The 24,195-nt window shown below is 43.1% G+C and overlaps 1 protein-coding gene across 6 annotated transcripts in view; it reads right to left on the bottom strand.

Moving 5' to 3' along the window:
* Positions 1-22,963, bottom strand: part of AFF1 (ALF transcription elongation factor 1) — a 193,799-nt gene extending 170,836 nt beyond the window's left edge. For 2 of the 6 annotated variants that reach the window (XM_070791748.1, XM_070791750.1), the window contains exons 1-2: positions 22,752-22,962; positions 9,702-9,775 (exon numbers count right to left, since the gene is read on the bottom strand). In XM_070791748.1, coding sequence (XP_070647849.1) covers positions 9,702-9,739 — 38 coding nt within the window. In that variant the 5' untranslated portion in view covers positions 9,740-9,775; positions 22,752-22,962. Of the gene's footprint in view, positions 1-9,701; positions 9,776-16,395; positions 16,641-22,751 lie in introns of those variants that run through there. The other 4 variants (XM_070791749.1, XM_070791751.1, XM_070791753.1 and 1 more) reach the window with 3 other exon arrangements.
* Positions 22,964-24,195: the final 1,232 nt, after the last annotated feature.

The following is a 24,195-nucleotide window of genomic DNA, read 5'->3' as shown; positions in this document are numbered from 1 at the left end:
CAGTGTTTTAATAGTATTGCTTTCAGTATAAATGATGAACATGAAATGTTCAAATACTGTAATTTTGGTTCCAAGTTTCAATCCAATGACAAGCCTCATACTACAGAAATGAAAGGAGTACTAACTTGAAATGTAAACTTGAAAACAACAGTCTTTGGACTTCGGGGCAAAGTTCTAGGAATTTACTTTAAAACTGACCTCTTTCTGCCTTGCATGGGAGGAAGGCGTTTTTCTCTTGATGCTGGGTGGGAAAAGAACAGAGGAGGGGTCTAAGCCCTCAGTCTCCCCTAGAGAAAGAGGGCTCAATAGTTTCTGCCCTGTTCCCCCTTCTGGCAACAAAAATAAAGCTGGAGCCAAGACTTCAGTCTTCGACCTCACAGGGTACCTGGAGGGGGGTGGGGGCCGGCGGTGGAGGGGAGGGCATTTTCGAACCCTGGGTAACACAGGCTGCCTCTCTGTAACCTTAACAAAGATCTCCAGTGCGAGCCGTCAAAATTCAAATGGAGAGCAGACCCATGGCTCTCCGCTAGGAAACCCTGTTTTCTTTTAATTAAAAAAAAAAAAATGTCGAGGTCACCCCTCAGCTTTGTTTACAAGTAATGAGTCCAGCAGCCCCCATTAATCACCCCTGGAGATTCTTTTACACTTTGATGTGAAAAGAGGCAGGGCCCATTGTGATGTCCACGACTCCAACAGCAGCCCTTTCACTTGCAAACGAAGCTTGGGCCCCCAGTAAGAACTGATTGTCAGAAAAAAATTCATTGCCTTTCCTTCCAGTGATTTATCAGAGATGGGGGGGAAAACGGTGGCTTTAAGACAACTTTCCGGAAAGGGTTCCCAGCACACCACTACTGCATTCCCAGCCTCCGCTGGTTCTTTCTGCCCCGCATGCCCACTTCTCAGAGCCTGGGAAAGGCAACTTTCTTCTCTGGAAGCCATCTCATCTGGGGGAACTTTCCTTCCCTCTCCTGCAAGCTTTCCTGGGGGCCTGAGCTGGGTGTGCTCAGTCGTGCCGGACTCTGCAACCCTGTGGACTGCAGCCAGCCAGGCTCCTCTGTCCCTGGGATTCTCCAAGCAAGAATACTGGAGTGGGTTGCCATTTCCTCCTCCAGGGGATCTTCCTGACCCAGGGATCGAACTCCTGTCTCTTTCATCTCCTGCACTGGCAGGAGGGTTCTTTACCACTAGCGCCATCTGGGAAGCCCTTCGGCGGGGCGGCGCGGGGGGAGCCTAATGGTACTTAACCGTTCTGGTGTCTCCAGAACAAGGTTGATACCAGCACCTGGTTTGCCCATAACAGACCAAGACCATCTCAATAATTAAGGCACAAGGCATCCGTTTCCCCCATCTTTACCAGTCTCTTACATTAAAAGGAAAGAGGATTAAAGATTTCTCTAAGGATCTGAGGTGGTAGTCAGAGGAAGGTTCAACAGAAGGACTAGGAAGATTTTTTTTTCCAAGTAAACTTTTAAAATTAGAATAGAACGTGCATTGTATAAAGTGCTCAGCTCACACCTGTTATTTTTGCCAGGTGACATACCCCTGTAACTGGCACGCAGATCCATCATGGAAAAACAGCACCACTCTTGGGCTAGACAACTCTTTTGAGCAGAAAGACTATGTCAAACGTGTAACTGAGCTTTAGCGCTCACTCCATTCTACAGGGAATACCTGGGACAGAAGCATGTAATTCTCAGCACCAGAGACAAAAGGAGACAGAAAAGTATTTGTGGTGAGGGCCATTCTGAGTACAGTACAGTGTGGAGCAGCAGCCCCAGCTCCACCCAAGAGACTGTGACAATGACAATCTCCCCAGACACTGTCAGATGCGCCCCTACCCCCACCTCCAGGGAATACAATTATTCCAGGTTGAGAACCACTGGTCTATAAGAACAAAAACACATTAAGAGAAGCAGTCAGATAAATCCACAAAGTAAAACATACATTCAACTCAGTTTCCTCAAACAGTCAACTCCACCGCCTGCCCCCCACCCAGCATCCCCACAAAATAAGCAGGGTAAATAAATGGTCTGGGTTAAGACGTGACAAAACCTAACACAGTATACAGGCTTCCCAGGTGGCTCAGCAGTAAAGAATCCACCCGCAATGCAGGAATGCAGGAGACGTGAGTTCAATCCCTGGATTGGGAAGATCCCCTGGAGAAGGAAATGGCAACCCACACCAGTATTCTTGCCTGGACAGAGGAGCCTGGCAGGCTGCAAGTCATAGGGTAGCAAAGAGTCAGACATGACTGAGCGCACGCCCGCGCATACGCACACACACACACAACACAGTCAGCATTTTAGGGAACCCTTAGCAACTAAAAAACAACAGCAAGGCAGGATACACACTTGGATTTGACTGAGTCAGGATGTAAACAACTTGAACAGACATTTTAAAACAATCCGAACAGTGTGGAGACGGGCTAATTCATAGATGAATCTAAAATGTAATTTTATTAGGAAAGAGACTGGCACGCAATTATGTAGGGAAAGAAATCCCCCTTTTAAAGGAGACGCACATAAGGTAAAGCCAAAGTGAAAAAACAGATGTCTGGGATTGGCTTTAAATCACTCCAGCAAAGAACAAAAGGAAAAGGATACATTTTTTTTTCCTTTTAAGTGTGGCAAAATATTGAGAAATGTTAAATCTGGAGAAAAGGCTATTTGAAAGTTAATGAAATATTCTACTTCTACTGTCTATAATAAAATTTTTTCTTTCCAAGTGAAGGAAAAAGAGTGGAGGCAAGAAGTATGATAAGATCTATACTAAGTTAGGTTTTCATGCCCAGTCAGGGCCAATATTCTTTATTGCTGTTACAATGCACAAAATTTCTGTCTTTCTCTTGCCCCTTCATCCCATTTCCCTCCTTCCCAGTCTCCCTCTTTCTCTTTTCCTTCAGATTGTCTCCCCCTTGATAAGAAGTCTGGGACCACCTCATGCTTTCAGTAGCTTTAATAAGACCTGTTCACTTAACTCTGTCTATTATAACATCTTACCTATATAAACACATACAATCCAATGTCTGAAATCATTTTAAAGCAACAGAAATGGTGACACTCTGCCTTTCAGGTTAAGAAGAAAGCATTATCTGATGAAAAGCATCAAAACTTGGTCAAAGGCAGAAATTGCTTAATAATATGTTAAATGTTGTTTGGTAGAGAAAAATTTTCCACCAAAATAAACCAGTTGCTCCAGCATTCCCTATAGCTTGATTCACACATTCAACTATTAATTTCTCCAAGCTTTTTCCTCCTCCAGTACAAGGAGCCAGATTACCATCTAATCTAACTACATTACAGGGCTATCATGAGAGACAGAAAACAAGACTCAGATTCTGAAATAATGTCCTCCAGGCTTCTGAAAAAGAGGAAACTGAAATATTCATCTTAATCCTGTTCCACATATTCCCAAGGAGGCTGACGGCTACTGCTTTAGAAGAAAAGGATTGTTATAACTGAAGCCTACAAAAAAGAAAAAGGTTCTTTCCCAAATCAGGATAGTATAAAATTAGTATTCATACAAAGATGGTAAGAAAAGTGAAAGTGATAGTCACTCTGTCGCGTCCCACTCGCTGTGACCCCCACGGAGCCCGCCAGGCTCCTCTGTCCGTGGGATTCTCCAGGCAAGGATACAGAACTGGGTTGCCAAGCACTCCTCTAGGGGATCTTCCCAACCCAGGGATGGAACCCATGTCTCTTTTGTCTCCTGAATTGGCAGGCACATTCTTTATCACTAGCGCCACTTGGGAAGCCCTATTCCTGGAGTAGCTCACAAAGGAATCCTTTCCACCCAAAGAGCTGCCTCTAAACAAAGTCTTTCTCTTTTGAGGTAGAGTTGTGGAAGGTACTTATTCTCCTGAAACCCAGCTCCCTACTAGCATCACCAGAGCAAGAGAATTAACGATTCATGAAGGAGTTTATCCCAGGCGCTGGGATAAACACTTTACATACATTATTCTTGGTATCCTCATCTTAATGAGGCTTAAAAGTTGAGCCATTTGTCCAATGTGTCAGAGATCTAAACACAAGTTACCCAGCCCTGGAGTCCCACACGCAAGTCTGCTACATCACTTAGGCAATACAAAATCAACTGGACTTTTTTTTTTTAGATAAATTGTCCTCTATATTTATTCATGGCTGTGCTGGGTCTTCACCTCTGCTCAGGCTTTTTCTCTGTTCACAGAGAGCAGGGCTACTCTCCAGTTGCAGTGCACTGGCTTCTCTTGTTGCAGAGCATGGTCTCTAGGGTTCGTGAGCTTCAGTAGTTGAAGCATGTGGGCTCAGTAGTGTGGCTCCCAGGCTGTAGAACAGAGGCTCAATAACTGCGGTGCGTGGGCTAAGTTATTGCTTGGCACGTGGGATCTTCCCGGACCAGGGATCAAACCCGTGTCTTCTGCATTGGCAGGCGGATTCTTTACCACTGAGCCACCAGGGAAGCCCCTCAACTAGATTTTACTGGTGAAAGTACTCAGTACATCTGCAGCTGAGTCTCCCCCACTCCCCACCACACACCCACTCCCCACCAAATTTAACTGTCCATTTGGGAAATAACTAATTCTGAAAAAGATTTCCTCAGGCCTGAGATAAGTCTGAAACCAAACTCTTTTAAACCCATCAAACCGAATGACTCCTCTTAAACTATATATGACAACGACACACGACGAGCAACCATTTTCTAAAATAAAGGGAAACCATGCATTCTGTATAAGAAACATTATTGCGCTTATAAATCAGGCCTAAAACAACTTGCTGGGGAAACACAGGAAATTTCACAATTCCAGGTGTGGATTATTTACAATGCCCAGGCCAATCACAGTTTCAGGAAAACACAGCTTACAGCCATTAATCTCTCTAGTGAGCATCTGGAAGTCAGGCCCTTGATTTACTCACACAAAGAAAATCTGTCCATATAATAGGTGTTAATCAGCTTAACACCTTGTAGCTTCCTCACTAATTGAGGGCTCCCCTCAATTAGGAGAGGTAAACGTTATTTCAGACTCTCCTGGGGAAGGAGAGCATGCAAGAGTATAGCATTATGGTTCAGGGTTCACAAAATGCAATCACTCAAATCTTTCCCCCAAACTGACAAGCATATCAGCAGATTTCCTAACACACACTGAAGGGAAAGAAGGGGGACAGGGTACTGACCTTGCAAAGGGGCATGTTCTCTCTTTCAACAAGGAGAATGAAAAGTAATTTGAAACTCCAGGAAAAATAAAAACACCATCCAAAGATGAGGCAATTTAAAATGTGGCATGAATTTGAGCAATTCACTCAGCTATAGGTGTTCACTTGTCCTGATCAATATCAAATGTGTCAAGTGGTACTTGGGTTGACTTTGAACCCATAGAGAAGAAATAAAACCCTAAATGCTATTTTGCTTCCCAATCAAAATAGTGTAAATAGTGCTTCTTGGTTTTTCAGCTTTTATTATTAAAAGACAAAGCTTGCAAAAGCACAGATGCTTATAAAATGTGCTGTCAACCTGGACAATTTAAAACTAAAAGCAGGGGACTTCCCTGGTGGTCCAGTGGTTAAGAATCCACCTGCCAATACAGGGGACATGGGTTCGATCCCTGGTTTGGGAAGACCCCACGTGCCTTGGAGCAACTAAGCCCATGTACCACAACTACTGAGCCTGCAGGCCCTAGAACCCATGCTCTGCAACAAGAGAAGCCACCACAGTGAGAAGCCCGAACACCACAACTAAAGAGTAGCCTCTGCTCTCCACAACTAGAGAAAGTTCTTGCACAGCAGCAATGACCCAGCGCCACCAAAATAATAATTTAAAAAAAGCCTAAAAGCAGAGCTAACAGTTGGAAGGTAGAGGAGAGAGAAGTGGAAAAGAGTAAGGATAATTATACTATCAGATTAGACAATGAAAAGTTGATGGAAATTTTTAAAATTTTAATACTGATTATATAGTAAAATATAGTATATTCATTTAATATGCCTTATTATAAAGGCATATAAAGATATATAAGTTTGTGAAATAAAAGAAAAATGACAAACATCTTTTTGCCTATTCATACTGTTCATGGGGTTCTCGCAGCAAGAATACTGGAGTGGTTTTCACTTGAGGACCACATTTTGTCAGAACTCTCCACCATGACCTGTCCGTCTTGGGTGGCCCTGCATGGCACGGCTCATAGCTTAATTGACTTACACAAGTCCCTTCGCCTGACAAGGCTGTGATCCATGAAGACTGGTGTGCTGCTGTCCATGGGGTTCCAAAGACTCAGACATGACTTAGTGACTGACTGACAATAACATAAGCATCGAAACTGAATAGACACCAAAAAGAATACACTACTTGATTATTTTAAAATAAAAATCAAAAGCAGGCATAGAAGTGAGAATAGCGGTAGGCTTTGAGAGAGACAGTAGCTAAGAGCAGACAGGAGGGGCTCCTGGGGAGCTGGTATTGTTGTTGCTTGATCGGTTACACAAGTGTGTTCACTTTGTGAAAATGCATTGAACTGTACTCATAGTGTCAGCCCTTTTCAGTTTGTTACACTCCAATAACAATTTTTAGAAAGAACAAAAAGGGGAGGGGAAAGAAGGGGAGGAGAAATATAAGTACATCAGACTGAGTACCATCAAATGTTGATAAGTCTGGGAGCCAGGGGAATAAGCTTATTTGTAAGAACTAAAACAAATATTGTCTTTACACATGATATTAATATTCTGCCATGCTGATGACTTCTGGTAGCCCTGAGCAGACTAAGGATTCACACTCAGACGTCTATTTAGTTTGCGCAATTAATACCTGCCTGCTCAATACACGTCTATTTCCTTTAAAATATGTGCTAGTCCTGGACCAGTTTCACGTGAATTTGTTTTTTGGGAGGGATGGAGAAGGCTCTTCAGAGTCCCTGGGGCTGCAAGGAGATCCAACCAGTCCATTCTAAAGGAGATCAGTCCTGGGTGTTCTTTGGAAGGACTGACGCTAAAGCTTAAAACTCCAGTACTTCAGCCACCTCATGCGAAGAGTTGACTCATTGGAAAAGACTCTGATGCTGGGAGGGATTGGGGGCAGGAGGAGAAGGGGATGACAGAGGATGAAATGGCTGGATGGCATCACCAACTTGATGGACATGAGTTTGGGTAAACTCCAGGAGTTGGTGATGGACAGGGAGGCCTGGCGTGCTGTGATTCATGGGGTTGTAAAGAGTTGGACACGACTGAGCGACTGAACTGAACACGACAAAACATTTAAACAAGTGAGCTATTTGGTATATGCTAAAAATAGAGCTCTATTTAGGATTTCCTCTAACTTACTACTTGTACTGGGTTATTAAAAGGACCACATCAGGGAGTTCAAGAGCTGAAAAGACAAATGTAACAAATAATAAAAACAGCTCTGTAATTGCTAGAATGCTACTACAAAGGGCAATTAGCTAGTCTAACAATTAGCAACAACAGAAAACAAATGTAAATAATGGAGTACCAAATATCTTTTCTAATCTCGCCACTGATGATACTGTTCAGTGTTATTATAATTTATGATTCTTCTTCCAGAAATTACTCTGGATACAGTGTGAGTAATCAGAAATAGCTGAAAAATCATACCTCCAAAAAACCTTAGAAATTTAAAATTTCTTCACCCCGATACATTTTCATTAACCTGATATTTAGATTCCTTTGTAGAAAGACCCAGTTTTCATATTCTATAGAATTCAACTCTTAATTGATTAATTCAAACTCCAATCAAGATGCCAACAATTTTTCTAGAAAATGACAAACGACTTCGGAGTACATGTGGAAATGTAATCAGATGTGACTAGCCATAAAAATTCTAAAAATGAAAATTACTGACAAAGAATCTGCCTAAATATTAAAATCTATAAAAACACTGAAATAGTACAGCACCGTTGGCAGAAGAGACAACTGATGGCACAAAAGGGTTCACCAACAGACTCAAGAATGTGATGGGTTTTGGACATGGCATTCAAATCAGTAAAGATAGATGATTTAATAAATTATGTTGGAACAACTGGCCAGCCTTTTGCTTAAAAAAAGGCTAACATCCCCCAGACTTTTTCATTTTCCTATTAATATGGAAATTTACAACACACACTTTACACTAAAATCAATTACAGATGGATCAAAACACTAAAAAGTCAATGATCTAAAGTGGGCAGCAAATGAAGAGGGCAAAGCATCTAACTCGTCCGTGAACCCAGCTGCGTGGGAACTGTAGTGAACTAAAAAGGATCCGTGCTTCCCCAGCTTTTCATTCTTTCTTTTTAAACATCAAGTCTCCCTGGGGCAAGCTGACATAGCAGATGTCTGTCTGTCAGAGGAAATCAGGTGGGTGTTTGGGAGTTCTGGTTGGGGAGAACTAAGTCTCAGCACACCTGAAAAGTAATGGCACATCACTTGAGAAGTTTTGAATTAGAAAGCTCATGACTTCTCAAAAAGAGCAGGAGCTAGTTATTTGATTCCATCTGAGGGGTGGTCTATGGTAATGCAAACGCTGTGCTGTTAAATTTTTCAGGAGAAGATGGAAGTCTAGATTGTTATGTAAAAATCACTGGCAGATATATATATATATTTAGGACACTGTGAGAGGCCAAACAAAACCCATCTGTTGGCCAGATCTGCCCCACAAGCCACCAGCGTACAAGTTCTGATTTAAATGCAAAAAATGAAACCTTTCAAGTGCCAGCCGAGAACACGTGACATTATTGTCTCAATCATGGAATAGGAAAGACCTTGCAAAGCACAATCAAATCCAGAATCCATAAAATACCAAGACATTTAACTACATAACAATTTAAAACTTATGTGTAACTGAACATTATGAATAAGCCTTAAAAAAAAAAAAAAAAAAAAGGATGCTAACAGTTTCCCCCCTGGCTCTAGCAGCACATGGACTGTGTAGCAGCCTGGGCCACGTGCCTTCCTCTGTGGGGGAGGAGAGTGCACCAAGTTCAACACCAGGACGATGGGGACCACTGGAGTGCAGGAAGAGCTTCCTAAATGAGCCAGAAAGGAGGAGGAAGTAGGAAAGCACCAGAATGGTCCAGAGCCACAGTCCCCATCATCTATTACTCAAGAAATATTAACTGAGTATGTTTGAGTCTACAGGTCTCCTACTTTCATAGGTATTTGAATATCTAATAGTATACATAAAACTGATCAGGGATATTAAGAATTCCTTCTGAATAGCAAATTGGTTATTCTTAATAACTGCTTCACAATATAAATACGCTGCCTGCAAGGAACCCTGATCATATGCAATACACAAGAAGGCAGTCAACTATGTGTACAGAGTTGGAAGGAGAGATGTTGATTGTTAAGTATATCTAACAGAATTCCCTCCTCCAAGCCTCTCACAAGGCCGATTTCCTCATATCTGTTTCAGCACAAACCAAACAGGTGCACATTTTCCCAAATCAGTGTGACCTGGGCCAGTTCCTCGAACATAGAATTAGGATGCTTGATCTAATATAATATCACATCCACATGTTAACGAAATGAGTTACAAGACTAAAAGAGTACTAGATTTAAAGAAAATAATGTAGCCAGTCTAACAGGTTTGATTTCATCCAGAGAAGACAGAAATTTTCACACCTTTTCCTGCACCAGAGAGTCCATAGGTCACAAAAATAAAAAGGACCAACCTTATTCTTTGAAAAATTGATTATAAAATTCAACATCAAGGTATCTCTGCATCATGGACCTCATGGTTACCTGTTGCTGCTGCTGTTGACTCTTTCGGTAAACGCCATTGCTGCCAATTAGTGGAAAGCGATGAGTCTGCTCATCTGAAAAAGAAACAGCAGCCTGTGAACATCAGCACATAAATAACTAAACTAACTGGTACACCTAAACTGGAAGGCATCTTACTAGACACAGAACTCATAGCTCTCATTAGAATAACAGACTGGTTCTTCACCAACTCTCAAATCGTGTGAACAAACCGGCCGGCATATACCAAAGGCCAAATGCATTTTTAATTTTAAGCCTGAAAACAGTTTCAGCCAGGAAAAATATGTGCACATGTATGTTTATCATGAGGCAGGAGAAAGGAAATAACATTTCCCCAGTGTCCAGTTTGTGCCAAGCCTTTAAAAATGACATTTCATGTAAACATTACAATATACTTGCAAGGTACATACTAATACCTCATATACTAAATAGCCCATTTTATATATAAGAAAAGTGAAACTCAGTTTTAAATAATTTGCCTAAGGTAATAGGTTGTGTCAACAATCTCACTAGAATCAAAAGGGGGAAAGGCAAAAGTATAGACAAGAAAGAAAAGTTGATCTTCAAGGCTAAATAAAAAAGTGAGCCCAGTAAAAGCCAATCTTGAGATTTTACTTCCACTCATAAAAGCCACTTAACCCCAAAGCAATTCTGGAGAGTTCTCTTAAAACAGTACTGGTTAAAAAAAAAAAAGTTGTTATCCAACCTGGGCAGACTGGCCTTGGTACCTATCTTGTATATCTCTAGTAACAACCTTTCTCTCTGTGTCTAACACCATCAACAGCTGTTTCCTTTTCCCTTTCTTGTGTGTATTTGTAAATTTACTGCTCTTATCCTAACTTGCTTTAAATAGTTTCAATTTTTTTCAAACATCCTTAAGGCAAAAGGGTATGTTACTAAATTATCTTAGTACCAATTTAACAAACTATCTGATACAAATGGAAATAAATACAGATGTTAAATTTGTAACAACTTTTAGAGTGCCTGCTACTTTAAGAGATTAACTGTCATACTTTATGCCTGAGGCTGAAGAAATACTAGAACTGAGTCCTTCAGCTCTACACTGACTCTTGATAAGGTCTTTTATCTCCCCTCTCCATGACTACAATGTTTCCTTATTAGTAGATAACCATTTGTCAGTCTATCTCCTCCCCCAGAAAGAATGCAACATAGATGCTACAAACATTCTAATCAGACTCACCTTAGCAGAGCTCTAAAATTTTGAAAGTCAAACATGCTTTGGAGTAGGACACTCCTGCTGGCTATAGTGGCCCTAGGCAAGTTTTCTAAATTCTCCAAATCAAATCCCTATCACCACTCCCCTTTAAAGAAGGTAAGTAAAGTCACTCAGTTGTGTTCAACTCTTTGAGACCCAGTGGACTGTAGCCCACCAGGCTCCTCCATTTGTCCGTGGGATTTTCCAGGCAAGAGTACTGGAGTGGATGGCCATTTCCTTCGCCAGGGAATCTTCCCAACCCAGGGATTGGAGAACCCGGGTCTCCAGAATTGTAGGCAGCTGCTTTTACCGCCTGAACCACCAGGGAAGTCGGAATAGAGTCCATGATGATTGTTCCCAAAACAGTCCTCCCAATGAAGATGCCCCACCTGTTAGCTGCTTAATAGCCAAGAGCACCCGCCCCAGGGCTGACTGCTGCACAAAGGAGGTGGGGAGCGAGGCTACTGAGGGAGTCTCATGGGCTCAGAGCGCCTGCAATGCGGGAGACCTGGGTTCGATCTCTGGGTTGGGAAGATCCCCTGGAGAAGGAAATGGCCACCCACTCCAGTACTCTTGCCTGGAAAATCCCATGGATTGAAGAGCCTGGTGGGCTACAGTTCACAGGGTCAGCAAAGAGTCGGACAAGACTGAGCGACTTCACTTTCACCTAACAAAGTTTCTGAGTTTCCTAGTTTGTTCATTTACTCACTGGGCCAACAAAAAAAAAAAAAAATTTTTTTTTAAGATTTTTGGGGTGTGGACCATTTTTTTAAAGTCTTTACCGAATTCATTACCATATTGCTTCTATATTGTTTTATATTGTTTTATATTTTGGTTTCTTAGCCAAGGGGCATGTGGGTCCAAATCCCCTGCATTGAAAGTCAAAGTCCCCACCCCTGGACCACCAGGGAAGCCCCTTGAGCCAACAAATATTTCCTGGGCATCTACTGTAAGAAGAGGAGAGTGAAGGAAATGGGCACTTATCATCACTGAGCTTACAAACTACAGAAGGCGAGTAAAGATGAAGCATTCTATACAGATGTTCCACTTGAAAAAGTGTCATAGAAGAAAACTGAGAAGTGCAGAGGGCCAGAGAGGAAACGAGGTAAGGTGCTGCACTTTTATATCAAGTGGTCAGAGAAGGAAACATCTCAGCAAGGGCTTAAAGGAAGTGAGGAGCAAGCCGTGCTGAGCTGTAGTAAAAGATGGCTAGCACTCAGGGTGATGAGGTGTCAGGGCTCATGTTCGTCAATGGTAATAAATGTACCACCCCAGTGGGAGATGCTGAGTGGAGGAAAGCTGGGGGTGGTGCCGGGGACAGGGAGGTCTATGAGCAATCTCTGTGCCTCCCGCTCAGTTTTGCTATGAACTTAACTGCTATAAATAAATAAATAAAGCCTTTCTTTTAATGGTCCTAGTGGAGAAGGAAATGGCAATCCACTCCAGTATTCTTGCCTGAGAGATCCCATGCACAGAGGAGCCTGGTGGGCTACAGTCCATGGGGTCAAAGAGAGTCGGATAGGACTGAGCAACCAAAGAAAATCATCCTAGGAACTGTGAGACCTCCAAGACAGAGGGAGTCAGCTGAATCCCGGGTCTCACAACTGGTTTCTTAGGCGGGTGAGTGAACTACAAAGTGAAAGAGGCATCCTCTGAGCGATCTGGCCGTAGGCACAACTAAGGACTTGAATGTGCAACTTAGATTCGTAACCCTGCTTGGTGGCTTGATCCCTTCCACAGAGGCAAGGGCAAGAAGGCCGCATCACCACCATGTCTCCCAGTAAAGACCGAATTCAGCCTATCCTTCACCAACTCCCAGAGCTTGCTCAAACTCATGTCCAGCAAGTTGGTGATGCCATCCAACCATCTTATCCTCTGTCGTCCCCTTCTCCTCCCACCTTCAATCTTTCCCAGCATCAGGGTCTTTTTCAATGAGTCAGTTCTTTGCATTAGGTGGCCAAAGTATTGGAGTTTCAGCTTCAGCATCAGTCCTTCCAATGAATATTCAGATACAAGGTTAGTTAGGTTAGAATGGAGGCTTACTGTGGTTAGGAAAGTTATGACCCTAAAGTGCTGCTAAGGAAGGTCCCTAGTATATGCTTCAGTTAATGTCTCCTTCAAAGAATCTTTCTTAAAAATAGCCACATTTGTACAAGAAGGTTTCTCTAATAAAATGTTTGTAATAGCAAGGAAACTGGTAACAACCTAATACATACCAACACAGAAAGGGTAAATTATGATACATGAAACATGGTGACACGGTGTAACATCAAACAGGTTTATCCAAACAAGATGCTGAGCAAAATGTACACTGTGAGCCAATTTGCTTGAAAATGTTTTCTTTTGATATTTATGCATAACACACACCCTTAACACACACACACTCAACTGTTGATAGTGGTTTCTCTGGAAAGCAGCACTTTCAGCTTTTATTCTGTATGCTATGAATCCTTTTATTATCTGCATAAACATTTTCTTCTTTAAGTATAATGGTTGGGGGTGGGGAATTTCCTGACCCATCAATACTGAAAATCAGGTCTTCCTGAAGTCTTCATACATTTTTATATTATTTTCACCAGATTATAAAGACAAAGCAGAAAAATAAGTGGGGGTGGGGGAGCCAGTTTAAAATCCTCCCATTAAAAAAAGTAGGTAAGGGACTTCCCCAGTGATCCAGTATTCAATGCAGGGGACATGGGTTCAATCCCTGGTCAGGGAACTAAGATCCCCCATGCCTCAGAGCAACTGACTGAACCATAACTACTGAACCCACATGTGGCAACTAGAGCTGGCGCTCCACAATGAAAGATCCTGAACGATGCAACGAAGATCCTGTGTGCCACATCTAAGACCCAACAGCCAAATAAATGAAATAATTTTTTTTAATGTAAAGCAGGTAAGATTCCAACGTGGCTCTATTTTAAAAATAGAGTAATGCTGTACAGCCAAAAAAAAAAAGGAAGCTTAAGCAAGACAGGTGATCACTTTGGGCAAATTAAGCTCTACCAGCCTCAGTGCTCCCACCTGTAAAATGGAAAAATGGCCTATTTTACAGAGTCACCAAGAACAGTGCTTTATAAATCTAGCTAAAATGCCCCGCACACTGACACATCATGGACATTCAGTACACAGCAGTTCTTATTTAAGTCAGCAATGTCGATCTTACCTTTTATGTAACTGACACAGACTGTTTCATGTAGACATGCACTCTGTCAGATCTATTTAAGTGACCCTTCCACAGTCCTTTCAGCCTCTTGCAATGCAAATTTATTCAGAAATAAAAATGTCACATACATCAAACTGCTTTTTCTCCCCAAAATAGAAGGAAAAACATTTCAAGTAAAAAAAAAAGTTGTTGTTTTTTTTTTTTTGAAGTTTTACAGACACTCACACCATACACATATATAATTACAAGGAAAGAAGAAGAGGAATACAAAAAAAAAGACTCAGGATATTTTCAAATATTCTGTTTTAGGGTGGTTTTTTTTTTTTTACATTTTATTTATATTTTAAATTTATTTTTAATTGGAGTATAATTGCTTTACAATACTGTGTTGGTTTCCGCCATGTATCAGCATGAATCAGCCATAGGTATATGTATGTCCCCTCCCTCATGAACCTCCCTCCGGTTTTAGGCCATTAAGTGCTTCCAAATCTAGCACAGTCCTGGGAACCTACTCTCAGGGGCCTTTGCGATGATGTGCTGGTTTAAAGGCCTGCTTTGCAACCTCCTAGCTATATGACCTCAAGGTCTCAGCCTTCTTATCATTAACATGGAGCTTCCTGGGGGTTGCTGGAGGGTTAAATGAAATGGGTGTCATATTTTTAGCACAATGCCAAGCTCATGGTGAACATTCAATAGTAGTAGCTGTTCTGGTTATTTTTCTGCCAACCAAAGTACATGTTCAAGACAATCCATACATTAGAGAAGCGTTTCTACTGGACAAACAGCTGCTAAGTAGGTCTCAAAGCCCCATGACCATGACCCAGTTTCCAGAGAATATGAGGAAAACAACTGCCCAGAGGCCTGAGGATGTCTGGTCTGGTCTGGTCCCTGGTCAGCTTGCCTTCCCCTTTTCCACACATACCCTCCAGGAATAACAGCCTCTTGGTAACTGGCAATGTGTCAGCGGTGAGTCATGGGTCATACACTGTTTTCATCTGAATTCTCCAGAACTCTACCCCAAGCAGTTCATACTCTCAGGGCCCCCAACTGACATGATCGCCTACAGTTCCTTTAGCTCTCCAGTGCCACATGAAGCCCTCAGGACATTCATAATGTAACACGATTTCCCCAACGACCTCTTCTCCATTTCAAACCCTCTGTTTCAAGGCGGACACCGCCTTGAACAAGGTTCAGGCCCCAAACTCAAGTCCACATCCCACAGCCTGTTAGCTCCCTCCCATCGTTCAGCTCAAATAACACGTTCTCCAAGAGCCCTCCCTGAATGCAGCTGCAAATGTAGCACTGATGTGCCTGCAGCCAACCCATGCGCTATTTCATTATATTCTATATGGGTTCAGAATGTGTCTAGCTGCAAGTAATAATTGTTTAATTAACAGTGGCTTCTAATATTTCTGGACTCCCCTGGTGGCTTATTGCTAAAGAACCCACCCGCCAATGCAGGAGATGTGGGTTCAATCCCTAGGTTGGGAATATCCCCTGGAGAAGGAAATGGCAACCCACTCCAGTATTCTTGCCTGGAAAATCCCATGGGCAGAGGAGCCTGGTGCGAGCTACCATCCATGGGGTTGCAAAGAGTCAGACATGATTTGGCGACTAAACAACAATTTCTCCAGACCTTGATGCTGGGAAAGATTGAAGGCAAAAGGGGAAGAGGGCGGCAGAGAACAAGGCGGTTAGATAGCATCACCAGCTCAATGGATATGAATCTAAGCAAAGTCCGGGAGATAGTGAAGGACAGCGAAGCCTGGGGTGCTGCAATCCACAGTCAAACACAACTTAGAGATTGAACAACAGCAACAATAGCAAGTCTAAAGGAAGGTGGCTAGTGGTATAATTTTAGCCATACAATGAGGCCATTTGGAACTCTGGCTCTTCCTGCTCGGCCACATTTAGCGTGCTGTCTTTAGGCACATCATCTCTTTGTACAAAAAGGTTGCTGGTCATAACCAGACATCTTTTCAACATGCCAAGCAGGAGGAAGATGGGAGGAGGAAGGTGTGGCTATGTCAGCCACATCAGGAAAGTCCTTCCCCAAACCTTTACTACCTGAAAACCAAAACGAGGTCACATGGCCTCCTCCAGCTTCAGAGGAAACAGGTAAATCAAGATACAAATTGTTATCACTGGCTGAGAACAAACATGATCTGTCACCTAAGGCTGCGCCCAGTTTAATCGCATGCATAATCAAGGTTCTCTTAGCAACAAAAAATGGGAATGAGCACTGGGGAGGAAAAGAACAGTGTTGGCCATGCTTATCTTTTCACAGTACTTACACTATCTGAAATTGAAGTGAAGTCAAGTCACTCAGTCGTGTCTGACTCTTTTCGACTCCATGGACTGTAGCCTACCAGGCTCCTCTGTCCCTGGGATTCTCCAGGCAGGAATACTGGAGTGGGTTGCCATTTCCTTTTCCAGGAGATCTTCCCAACCCAGGGATCGAACCCAGGTCTCCCGTATTGCAGGCAGACGCTTCACCATCTGAACCACCAGGGAAGCTTGTATCTGAAATTAACTTCTGCTAAATAAGCAAATAAATATGTAAGTGTTGATGGTTCATACCTCAATAGAATGTAAGCTCCGTATCCAGCTTTACATATACATGCCCAGAGCCTGTATTTTAAAATTACTGTCAACTTTCTCACATTAGGCAGGTATTATAGGTAGTGGAATAGAGTAAGGGTAGTCTAGGTTATGCTGGGCTTCCCAGGTGGCTCAGTGGTAGGGGACTCTGGTTCGATTCCTGGGTCAGGAAGATCCCCTGGAGAAGGAAACAGCAACCTATTCCAGTATTCTTGCCTGGGAAATCCCACAGACAGAGGAGCCTGGTGAGCTCAGTTCTTGGGTTTGCAGAGTCAGACACGACTGAGTGAGTGACTAAACAACAGCAATAAGGTTATGCTACTGTGGCAAATTAAGCCCCACATCTCAGTGGCTTGATGGCACAAAAACTTATTTCCTGGTCATTCTTTATGTTCGTTACATATGGTGGAGGGGAGGAGGGGAGGGGTTAGGGAGGAGGCAGGGAGCTTCACTCCACACCGAGAAATCTAAGCTGGAAAAAAGCCAAGTTGGAAACTCCACGATCTCAAAACGTGGCTGCAGAGTTTACTATAGTAAACGAGAGGTAGACAGCCACTTAAAGGCTTCAGTCCAGAAAAACATGTTACTCTCACGAACAGCCCCCTGGACAGAATTAATCACATGATTAGTGTGCCCTAAGGAGGTGGAGAGCACGTGAATGTGGGCGGTAAATGTTTCTGCCTCATTCCCCATGGCATGGTAAAATATTGTACAACGCATCATCCCTATTTTAGAATTTAGACCCATCAGAGAAATGTCTTAGAATGAACTTAAAGTTAGGGATACTCAGTAAAACAATTATTTCATCTTATAAGGCAATACTTACCATTAAAAAAAAATTTTTTTTCCCCTTCAGGAGTAATAATAGGAAATACTTATGCAGCACTTATTATGTTCTGCTTCAAGTACTTGCCAAATCACATTACCTTTAATCAACCCAACTACCCAGAAAGGGAGATACAATAGTATCTTAAACCCATTGTCTAAGGGAATGGGAGAGTGTCAGACGTCAACTCTCCATGGGTCATTTCTGCATATCGTATAAGCAGAGGCACCAACCGCCTTTTTTCCAGATGATCTTTAAGGATGCTTATACAGAGAACAGCCTTGAAAAATATATCTCCCTATGGAGCAAAGGGCAGGTGTGCTAACTGCCCATTATAAAAGATTAGGATTCCCTGAAGATGTGGATTTCTCTTAGTGTTATCCTCTGTGTTTGCAGGTACCATCTGACTCTTTCCACATCTCCCCTCTTTGGAAACTAGGTCTTAGGGAACCAGTGTAAGAAAATGGTAATAGTCTGGCTATAGCCATTATTACAAGTAATAAAGCCATTCTCAAGAGTCCATGAAACTGTGGCAGGTTAGTTTTTGAGCTTGAAAGTGGGGTAAAATGTCAGAGCCTTCACAGTTCTTGACAAGAAGTTAAGTAATCTGCCTGACAGCTAGAGTAGGTGGCATATCTAAGATTCAAGCCCAAGCTGTCTGGCTTAGAAACCATGCTTTAAAATTCTCTGCTATACTGCAGTATGCCTCAAAGTGTAATTCCAGAACTAGAAGCATCAATATCACCTGTGAACATGTTACAAGTGCAAATTCTTGGGCATTACCCCAGACCTACTGAATCAGAAACTGTGGGGGTGGGAAAGGGAAAGACATATGTGTATCTTGAAGGTTTTTCAGGAGATTCTGATGGTTACTGTAAGTTTGAAAAACACCACTTTACTGCATATATTCACCATATCCATAAAATAGAAGGAAATGGTATGAGTATATCCTGATTTACATAGGGATTTGATTTGACCTTTCATAACCTGAATAATAGATTTGAAGCACTAACAGAGATGGCTCCTAAGCCCTTGCATTTAATTTTTAGGAAGGTAAGGGTCTTTATTTGATGCAAATAAGCACTGCATATCTGTTTAATAGGGCTACATACTCTGCTTTGGAGTCACACATGTACATCCCAAATGCTAAATTAAAATACCTGCTTTTTTATTCCCACAATGATTAGAAAGAATTACTTAGCCAAGGAGAAACACTATTTATATTTGAGAGTCAAGCTCTAATTCTTGAAAAACAGGAAACCACATATCAACATGGCCAACACAGTGTACCACAGTAGAAAGGGCACCAGGCTTTGAGTCACAGAGTCAAGTCACTTAACTTCTTCAACTCAATTTCCTGATTTTAAAATGGAAAATGAACTCCAACTTCAGAGTTGCAATTAGGCTTAAATGATATGTCATGTGAACGCCATTGGTAAACAGCTGTTGTGCTATGTGGTTTGTGGATGTAAACTCCACCTGCGTGGGCTCTTTCTCTGCCTTAACCTGGTGTTATCAGTTCCTCCAAAGCTGAGAGCACTGTCTGGCACTTAGAAGATACTGGATTCTTATAAGGTATCGGGAATGAACATGAGGTATTACATTAATGATGTAATTGATTTCTCTGGACTCCACTTGTCACAATAATCTCAGTCATTTAATAGGAAAAACTTGCTTGAGCAAGAAATCCTTAGTCATGTTTTAAATGGGCCAGATAATTTAAGAAAATCAGCTGATTTTCTTCCCCTGGAGAACACTACTGAAACAGTTCTGTCCTAAGGCATAAGACAGAAACGCCTATTAGCAACCCTCAAGGCCTGACAGCCTCACGGTTCCCCATCTACAACAATCTCTTATGCTCTTATGAACAGCCAGGAATAAAGATGTGCACCTACAAAGAACTAAATATTTCACATTTACTTCTGCATGGTGGTAGAATTTTAGTAAACAGATGACAGGGTTTATGTAATCTCTTGTAAAAAAATCTAATATTAATTCAGCAAATATTAAATAAGCTACTGCTGTGTCTAAAAAGAGACTGCTGGAAAGCCACAGTCAATTAAATATCATTGAGAATGGGAGTCATTGTTGACTTTATAATTTAATGAAAAATATAACTTATTTACAAAACTTTCTATGAGTATGGTAAATGCAGTTCCTTAATTTGAACTCTCTAACATACTTTCTCAATCTCCTGAAAATTTTGTTAACGGTCTAGTCTTAAAATAGGGGAACTCTGGGCTTTTACCTTCAACAGAAATACTAAGATAGGCAAATGAATTCAAGGACATTTTTCAGGGTAGAGATTCAATAGTAAGAATTTTCTAGCTATGATGCCATACCTTAAGGGACATCTGCAGGGTATACTGTCCCCTGTGTATGCTTATAACAATCCAGATATTTATATATAAATTAGTTCTACCCTTTTCACAAGTGACAGCGCAAATCTATCTTAAAATTTGGAATTTTAATAATGGACTAACTTCATAAAGTCAACTTACTTGCATTATGCAAATTTGATCAATGAAAGCACAGATTACAGAGTTGAGCATGAAACGCCTTTTGTTTGCATCTTCAAAAATATGGAGAACAAGTTTGCCTTTTCCACTTTTTTTTTAATCCATCTTTTCAACCCCCAAAGCACTATAACTTCCACCAATCACATGGCTCCAGTGACTTATAAATGTTCCTAATAAAGATGCAACTCATATATATATATATATATATATGTATATGTATCTTAGACAACTCTTCCATGTAATCAAAGACAAATTAAGTAAGTATTTTAGTCAATAAAAATAACTTCTAGCTCCACTAACTCTTTGTAAAATTCAGTTAAACAAATAGGAAACAGAAGAGAAAGCCAGTTTTGACACAGTCTAATTACTAAAGGTCTCATAAACTCACAATGAAACAGTGACTTCTGGTGGAAATGCATGCATATTTTACATCTTGTAAGAGAAAGCAATGTTGAAAATAACCTGATCTTTACTCTTGTCATAAATTTTCTGCCCCTTGATGATTTCTGTATTGAAAATTAACACAATGTAAGTCTTGAAAATATTTTTAAGAGGTTGAAGAGTTAAGAGCATTTTTAAAGAGGTTGAAGAGTTAAGCAAATGCCAAAGACACTACAGAAATTCAATTGCCACAGTGAATGAATAAGACATATTAATTCTGATATGTAACAGTTCCTTTTCTTCCTGCAAAGGGTCCACAGCAACACACCTCCAAGTTGCATATCTCCAACCACATCATCGCTGTCAGTTCTATTTAGAAAAAGAAAAGAAGGGGTGGGGCGGGGGGTGAGGAAGTCCCCAATATTCATTTTTTTTTCTCCAAAACCTTGTGTCCCACTCTTCAAAACCTCTTTGTCCTAAAGTGACCAAACGCGTCTCAAATTCTTTCCTTGGTCCCCTCTCCTCAGTTAGCTGAATTCAAATTAGCTTTTTAAGTACTAGTTATCTAGTCTCCTACTTTCTCTGTTCCTTCATTCTCTTGGGTCATTATCTCTTAGTTCTCCCCATTCCTCTTCTGCATATTTATCTTCAAATACAATACTTTCCGACCTTGGCAAACAGACACCACCTCTAAATGAAAGCAGGCAAACCATTCAGAGTTTTCAACTCTCCTGTGAATTTCCAGAATATCCACTCAAGGAACCCTTTCCACTAAAGATGAAAGGCAAGCTAAGGAAATACATTAGACAGAGGAAGTAAACATTGAAACAGGGCATGCCTAGGTATTCTTAAGCCTCTAACCAGAACTAGACTCCTGAGTCCCAAGGTCTTTCTTTTTCGTGACTTCTGTCGCTACTCGGAGTCTGACACCAGGTAGGTCCGGGAGTAGGGTGGAGGGTCCCATCACTGCCCGTACCTTCTACCACCTCGGCATGACCTTGTTCTGAAATAATCTTCCACAAGCAAAATCACCCACATTCTCAGGCCAGTCCCTTGCCTGGCGTTTCTCTGCCTCAATTACTGAGCTCTTCTCACCTGCCAAGCGTCTGAAGGAACAACCATGGGTCTTCGCCTTAATGTACGGTTTCGCCTTTAAGATTTAAATCTGTCTGGTTTCTTGATGGTAGGTCATCCCTCCTCCCCGCCCCCACCCCCTCCTGCTACGTGCACCAACTGGGTTAAGATTATCCCACCCTACTGTTTTGTTTTGTTAAAAAAAAAAAAAAAACTTCGTCTGCAAGGCCTTCCCCACCCCCACTTCGACACCCACCCACCCCCAACAAAGATGGGCTCCCGGAAGACCGGACTCATCTCCACCTCCAAAGCCAAGGGTCTTCCCAAGGCAATTTACATAACAATACGGGGTCTGCGGAAACTCCAAGGAGACTAACCTAGGAGGAAAGTCGCAAGACCTTTGCAGGTCCCTCGCAGCTTCATTAACGTAACTCCCAAGCACCTTAAGGTAAAGGATGATTCCTGTAACGCTCCAGGTCCTCTCCCTCCTAATTCGCCAACCCCGGCGCTCGCAAAGTCGGAGGGCTAGCGTGTGGCAGTCAGAGGATCAGACATCAAGAAGAATGTATCACCGAGGGAAATTAACCAGTTCCACGCTCTGCAGACGCCGTCTCCCTCTGCGCCAGGAGCAGGTCTCAGACGGTGCCTCCAACTTTTCCCCTTCCTCTCTAGAGTCTGCGGACCACCGCCGCACACCTCCATCTCGATCACAATTTGAGGAGATTGGAACCACTAATCTCTCTCCTAGACGTAGGAGGGGGAGGGGTGACGATGAAGGGGGGAGGGGGCCTCGTAACGGAGGAGAGAAAAGCCACGCTTTTACCCCCACTCCGCGGAGAAACTTCTGGGACTCTTCTATTACGCAACCCCAGGACCAGGTTCCAATACACGAACATCTTTCCGCAAGACGCGGGGCGCACGGGCAGACGTGGGATTCGGTGGAGTGAGAGAGGTGGGGAGGAGGACAGGTCTCTTCCTGTGCTCCCCTCCCCAGTTTTTCTAGACGCTACCTGCCGGTAATTGGTAAGGGCGGTAGAGAGCTCGGCGTCTCCCTCGCCGGTTCTCCCCGAAGGTTCCCACCGGAAAAGTGGGAACGCCAAGCGACTTGAGTCAGCGTGCTGGGAAGCCGGCTGCGAGGCGGGAGAGCCGGGGCTTCCCAGAAGTCAGCGGCCGCGGCGCTGGGACCAGGATGACCACCCCAACCCCCCCACTTCCAGCTCAGGGGAGCAGGGCGCAGGATTCCGCTCACCTTCCAGACCTGGAGTCCTCCAGTCTCTGCTCGCGCGCCCTCGCCGCCTCCACCCGCCCCTGACCTGTTGCGGTGAGGAAGGGGCGCAGGTGCGGGGAGCGCGGGGCGCTCAAAGACGGCTCGCGCGGGACCCGGCGCCCAGCCGCGGAGGCGAGAACGCAGCTGTGCCAGCGACGCGCGCGGGCGGCGGCCGAGTGCGCAGGGGCCGCGCGCTCGTCCGTTCGCTGGCTGGCTAGCCCCGCGCGCCGGCGGCCCCCGGAACGCCCGGGAGGCGAGGCCCCGCCCTTCCCCGGGAGGCCACGCCCCATCCCGAGTTTCTCGGCCCCGCCCTGCCCACGCCCTCTTGCTGGCACCACCCTGATGAGAGGAACTGCGCGGGCCCTCCGCGGGAGACCAATGGGAGGACCCAGGGCCAGCAGCCTCTCGGAATGAATACTGCAGTGACCGTACACCGGCAGCGTGGGTGACCCTGCCCCGGCCTGGTGTGGGGCACCGCAACCCTTTCGCTTTGCAGCGAGAATGAGCTTAGGGTCAAGTTTTGACTAAAAGTGTCAAGGAGTCTTTTCTGCAGTCTCCTATTCTTTAGAAAGATGATAATAACTAACATCTGGAGAGGGTTAAATGGTTTGTAAAGGGCTTTTCGCACTCAAGCCCAGCTCATCGTCATAACAGCCGCATGAAACACACACACACAGTATTGCTGCCATCTCCCAAATAATGAAACCGAAGGGGTAGAAATAGTGTGCCCAGTGTCCGCAAGCTAAAAAGTGGCACGAGAAACCAGGCCTCCCAAATCCAGCCTCCCCAGCTCTTGCTCTTCAGCAGCCCAACCCCAGAAAATTCTAATGGGTATTGGGGCTTTGGCAAACAGATCCAAAAGAAGGCTTCTGCCTAGTTGCTACCCAATCCCTTGTTGAACATAGGAAAGAAAGCGTCCTCCTGAACTCTCAGTGGTATCTCACCTCCCTCCCTGAAAAGGATGCAGGAAGATATCATCAAACGGCCCAGACAGGATTTTCCCCATGTCTTAATGGTTTAAAATCTTTTCAGATTTTTTTTTTTTAATGTGGACCGTTTTTAAAGTCTTTATTGGATTTGTTACAGTATTACTTGTGTTTTATGGTTTGTCCTTTTGGCCATCAGACACGTGGGATCTTAACTCCCTGCCAAGTATTGAACCCTGCCTTCTACATTGGAACCTGAAGTCTTAACCACCGGACCACCAGGGAAGTCCCCTCTTAATGGTTTCAATGGGTGAAATCATTTGGATCAAGAAAATCACCTTTTTCATATGCAATAGAATGTAAATTAATATAATGTATGAAATAACTCCTCTTTCTTGCCCTGTTTTTTCGTTTGTTGTTGTTGCTCTGCCCCTCCTGATTCCTTCATTTTCCACATAAACACTGTTCCGAAAACCTAAGCGATAGATATTCGCATTTCC

This window comes from Bos indicus, chromosome 6, assembly GCF_029378745.1.
Source record: "Bos indicus isolate NIAB-ARS_2022 breed Sahiwal x Tharparkar chromosome 6, NIAB-ARS_B.indTharparkar_mat_pri_1.0, whole genome shotgun sequence".
Classification (NCBI taxonomy): Eukaryota; Metazoa; Chordata; class Mammalia; order Artiodactyla; family Bovidae; genus Bos; species Bos indicus.
The sequence above is the reverse complement of the archived record's forward strand: the minus strand, read 5'-3'. Positions and strand labels throughout refer to the sequence as shown.